General features: G+C 39.4%; 1 protein-coding gene across 1 annotated transcript; it reads right to left on the reverse strand.

Annotated features, from left to right (window-relative positions):
* Positions 1-2609: 2609 nt before the first annotated feature.
* On the reverse strand, positions 2610-5410 carry LOC141487421 (uncharacterized). Its single transcript, XM_074186499.1, has 2 exons — positions 3460-5410; positions 2610-3395 (listed from the first exon to the last, which is right to left on the reverse strand). The coding sequence occupies exon 2, from the start codon at positions 3392-3394 to the stop codon at positions 2684-2686; it is 711 nt and encodes a 236-aa protein (XP_074042600.1). The 5' UTR covers position 3395; positions 3460-5410; the 3' UTR covers positions 2610-2683.
* Positions 5411-5671: the final 261 nt, after the last annotated feature.

Genomic DNA, 5671 nt, shown 5'->3' on the forward strand with positions numbered 1-5671 from the left:
CTCTAAACGAGTCAAGTGGGAGTCGCATCACCTCCTATATAAGTTGACATGCAAACCTAGAGTTCATTCATTCACTCTCTATAACTGTGAGCAAACAACAACAAGATGAATTCTGCAAAAATAAATGCTGCATTAAATAGAATATCTGCTGTTGATGAAAACAATTGGATAGACGAATCAGATGATGAGGATGTCAATGTTCCGCTAGAGGAAGTAATAGTTGAAGCAGAAGATGTTGGAGTCGATGAAGATGAGATAGACGAAGTTGAAAACGAGGCCAACCAAAGCGACGAAGATGATGACGTGATGGAGTTTGAGAGGGTCATGGATGAAGAAGGAGATGATGAAGGGATAGAAGCTGACACAACTGAAGGTGATGGTGCTATGAGGATCGGTATGCGAACACTCAATGTCAGTGAGACACTGGAAGATCCCTTGGATTTGGAAATGGGACAGAATTGGTGTGAAGCTTGCGAGAGGCCACTAACAAACTTCACCCGAGTATCTACATGTATTATATGTAATAATGTCCAACCTGTGGCACAATAACCGTGGACCTACTGGTCAAAAAAAAACAACAGCCCTTTTCAGGGCTACATTATTCACACAAACAGTAGTTAGTTGTATTAGTATTCATAGATTATGTGACAAATGAATACTTTGACTAATAAAAGTCTAAGTTGGAAATTTGTTAGTCTTTGAATATCTATACATTATATGACAAATAAATTACTATTTGTTAGTCTTTGAATATCTATACATTATATGACAAATAAATTACTACTTTGACTGAAAAGTCGAAATTTGGAATTTGATAGTCATTGAATATCTATGCATATGATGAGTACTACTTTAAATGAAAGTTGAAGTTGGCATTTTGTCAATCATTGTATGCATATAATGATGAATACTTTCACATACATATATTTCGTTTGAGATTATAATGTTAACATAATGTTAACAATGGTATGAATCTGTTTCTGTTTGAAAGTATAATGGTAGCTCTGAAAAGAGCTATTTTTTTTTATTGTTTCAGTCTTTAATTGTAGCCCTGAAAAGGGCTGTTATTTTTTTATTAATCCATGCAATGATATGGACTAACGCTCCTCATCATCAGAAACAATAATTATGGTATCGTCATCTGAATCAGATGATATACTAATGATATCATCCTCATAGTCATCTGAATCAGATGATATACTCATGATGTCGTCGTCGTCATAATCATCTGAATCAGATGATATACTAATCACATCATCCGCATTATTATCGTCAACAGCATCTATGTCGTCCTGAATACCTTGTTCCACTCGTTCTGCGAAATCATCAGGAAGATCATAGATTCGCTGCAGAAATTGAGCGAAGGTTGTACTCAAATGATCAGACGTTGAATCTATTTCATGTACTTGGATGGGTTCTGTACTCGACATTGTGGAAGAATGATATAGAACTGGGATTGTTGCTATATTTATATTGGAAGAAATGAAATGGAGGGGGTGAAATGTAGAACAGTGTTTGAGATTCGAAAACATCAAGAATGAAACTCTGAGCGATTATTAGGAGAAATTCTTAGTGATTATTATGGAAAAAAAAAACTAATAAGAGGGGGAGGAAGGGAGAGGAAGGGAGGAAGACACTGCCCCAGCCTCGCAGTGCCTCGTGTACACCAACCAAAAAGTGTGTACTCCGTGGAAGGAAAGGAAAGGAAATGATGGACGAGTAGATGATTATATGTCATCATCGGAATTGAGGACATCATCATCGATCAGGATTGGGGATGGCGGAGGACTATCCTCGATGAGGATAGGGGATGGTGGAGGACGTCTAACGTCAAGCTCGTCATCAGCATCATCGCCAGAGTCGTCGTCATCATCGTCGTCGTCGCTGCTCATTGGGACAATGTCATCATAAGCAGGGTCCCACCATCCGTCAGGATCTGGATATTCCGAATCGTCCAAGTGTCCTTCGTCACTGCCAGTGACATGTTGAACTTGCATCCTGATGTCGTGATCCCGGTATTCATATGGCGGACTGTGGGGTTCCGTGGTGGAAGAGACTAGCGGTACCTGGCTGTTATCCCAGTAATTGAAGTTGTACCCCTGATCCGGGCAGCTATAGGGTTCGGAGGTTGAATCGGGTTCCATCTCGATGCTAGCTGATCAACTGAATGTTTCATCAGATGATTTCTACTTTTATACTTTCGAAAGGGAGTGGGAGAGGAGTGGGACATTGAGTAGGGGTAAATTGCAGTGTGACATAAGACATATTCAATGAGTAGGGGTAAATTGCAAAGTGACATAAGACATATTCAATGAAAGAGATACTTGAATGGATAAAATACAAATGAAATATACTTGTCGATTTCACTATGAAACATGTCTATTCTTTTATTTTCTAAGTTTTCTTCACATGAAATTATTTACAAGTGATTAGAGAACACAAAAATTGATGTGAGGTATTTGTCTAGAAGAACTTGGAATTGAAATAAAAAAATAATAATAATAATAAGAGGAAGTGAAGAAAAATGCTCCAACCATCGCATTGTTCAATGTGTACCAAATCAAAAAACAGTGTACACCCTTTATTTCACTTCCTTTTCCTTTATTCAATATAAACTTAACAAATATAAACTTAAAACTACCATAATTAAATATTCCTAACTAACCTAAAACTAATCTTATATTTACACTTTATCTACAAAAAGAGTGTCCATAACTGTCACTACTTTTTTGTACAGCTCTATCGAAGAGGTCTCTGCTTTACACCTTTCCTGCAGAGATGCATAATTCCGATCTATTTCGGCCATTTCCTTTTGGATTTCCCTCCGTCGGTTATCCATTTCAGCCATTTGTCGCTTCATGGTAACCAACGCGGCCTCGCTAGATCGGGAAGCTCGTTCTGCTTCCTTACATCTCTGCAGAAAAACACTCAACTTTTCACTAACCTCTTCGATAGGCTGTGGCACCAACACCTCAGGATCCGCCGGTGTCGCTGGCAGCGGTGGTAGTCGCACCACCAACGGGGACAATATCACCAACTCCGGGGAAGGAATCCTCGGAGTTTCCACTGCTGCTGGTGCTGCTGCTGGTATGGAGGCCCTCTTACGAGAGGTCGAAAAACTACCTGCATAAGGATTAGTCCTATTGCAAGTAGCTCGGTACTTTGAAATAGGACCAACCCTTGCTGCAGGTCGTTGGCAAACCTTCTTCACAGCCCTGACTTCCTCCTCCTCCTCGAATAAGTCAGGGCTAGAAGATCTGCACCTAACTCGCGAACGCGAAGTGGTTGCCTGGTCACCCGTCACCGCTCTCGAAGATGCTGCCTCCTCCTGGTCAGCGGACACCGGCAGAATAGACGCCACAGCATTATTCACCTCCTGTGTATTGGTTGCCATTCTGAAAAAGAAGAAATAATACAAAGTTAGTTGATATAAAAAAATAACATTCTTAATTTACTTACTCAAATGTCAAGTTAGTCGTTGGAAGCTACTGCCTTGAAGTGGAGTGGACTGCTCTCGATGAGATGACTTCTCGGACTGAATGTTGTAGAGTGCTCTCCGGAGGGTATCGACTTCGATGCGTGAGTGGTGGGAAAATGGTGGGAGCGCACATGCGCGTTGAGGGTAGGGGTGTACATGCGCAAATGTTGGGAGTCGGGGGCGGGGCTTCGGGGAGGGGAGGGGCGGGGCTTCGGAAAGGGGGCGGGCCTTCGGGAAGGGGCGGGGTATCCGAAAAGTTGGTGGCGACGGGGGGGGCGTGGCCCTAACGGGCCACGCCCACTGCCTGGGCTCCGCCCAGGTGGGTGGGGCCTCCGGCCCCAGGTAGGCGGGACATCTGGAGAGACATCTACGCACGCTTCGCGCGCGCGTTCCTAACATAATATGCAACCGAACACCTAACCTAACGTATGTATTAACGTAACCTAACCTAGTACGCTAACCTACCGCTATGCAACCGAACACCTAACCTAACGTATGTATTAACGTAACCTAACCTAGTACGCTAACCTACCGTAAGTCATAATCTTACCTAACCTACAGTAACTATTAACCTAACCTGACCTAACCTAACCTAACGAGGGAATACTAACCTAACACCTAACCTAACGTAAGTATGCAGCTAACCTAACGTAACTATTAACCTAACCTAACGAGGGAATACATTCACCATGTTGGTTCCATTAATACATCATCAGTTGGTTTTGGTTGTATTATTCTATGATTTGGATTAATGTTCAGTCCTGGATATCCCAGTCCACCTGATGATGATGGCCTGACTTTATAGTTTCTCTCCAAAACTTCTTTATGGTTTTTCTCCAATACTTCAACTCTCTGTTCCAGTACATCATTCTTTTTCATTGTAGTTCCTGTTATGTTTGACATAGCATCAAATTTTTTATTTGTAGACGCTGTTATGTCAGACATTTTTATGTCTACATCACTTGTAAGTTTGTCAAATTTACGAGTGAAAGTTATCCGAGCCTCTGCAATTTTATCGTCAAATGCTTGCCGGGCGTCCCGAGCAATATTGCCTATTGTGGATTGTATTGCAGCTTGTAGGGCTAGAAGTATAACTTCCTTTGCTCCATTAATTTCCCCCTCAAGATATGATACAGTTACACAATCACTCTTGTCAATTGGTTCACTTGTATTTTTCAATATTTTCCTTTGCATGTCATAATGACCATCTTTTGTTAATTTAAAACCATTCCCAGGAGGACCTCGAATGACATTACCACCCCATTTTCTTTTTCTACCAAACTTATCGATTGTTTTAGACATTGTGCACTCTACGATGATTCTCTTCAAACTGATATTTCTGTCATTTACATTATACTATATATTGCAGTAATTGATTAGGGAAATAGAAATAATACAAATAAAATTTTAATCATTTTATATTCATTACAGTAATACATATACATACATACATAATACATTAATATCACATTACTTCTATCATATATTATTAATTATAAATGGCTACATAAATATCAATATTGAATTTTCCGGTTTTGAAGATATTGAATGATATTTCAATCATTGATCTCGGCAGATAATAAATTAATCAATTGATCCAATGGAGTCTCCTGAGATTGTGATTGTTGAATAATATTACTTATCCAACGAATGTTCTCATTTGGATCGTTTTCATAAAATTCAATATCATTATGACCCCAAGGAAGAGTGTGGGTAGTATTCGGAATGATAAATCGTTTATCGTCGTGATATGATAATGCAACTTTATTTTTTAATTCAGTATACATATCATGTAACACGCTTCTAAATGAATTCATCTTTCTGAATATCATACCACCTTGTTCGACGATTTTTTGATAATCTTCGCATGTCAATTCATTCTTTATTACAGATCGTTTAACCCCTTTGGCTTTTTTAAATTCACCATCAACAGATTCCACATAATATGCCTTAGCACCTGTACCATAAAAACTCATGATTGGATCATTTGGAAATTCATCTTTGAAGTTACCCAAGACTGAACTTGTTACTGGAATATTGAATTGGTTAACTATACTGTAATTGGATGTATCAAATCTACTTATGTTAGTTTTTATGAATTCATAAAAATTTTCTGTGTTTACTTTAAGAATGAGCGAGTCGGTATCTGTGTAAAGTAAAGAGACATTTTCATCAAAGTGTTGTTTGATGCAT

The sequence above is a fragment of the Leptinotarsa decemlineata genome, unplaced genomic scaffold (genome assembly GCF_025532065.1).
Source record: "Leptinotarsa decemlineata unplaced genomic scaffold, Ldec_3_MD MMD2_P_RNA_scaffold_2, whole genome shotgun sequence".
Taxonomy (NCBI): Eukaryota; Metazoa; Arthropoda; class Insecta; order Coleoptera; family Chrysomelidae; genus Leptinotarsa; species Leptinotarsa decemlineata.

Excerpts from the sequence above, each read along its gene's own strand:
- LOC141487421 (XM_074186499.1), bottom strand. The coding sequence starts at position 3,394 with ATGGCAACCAATACACAGGAGGTGAATAATGCTGTGGCGTCTATTCTG.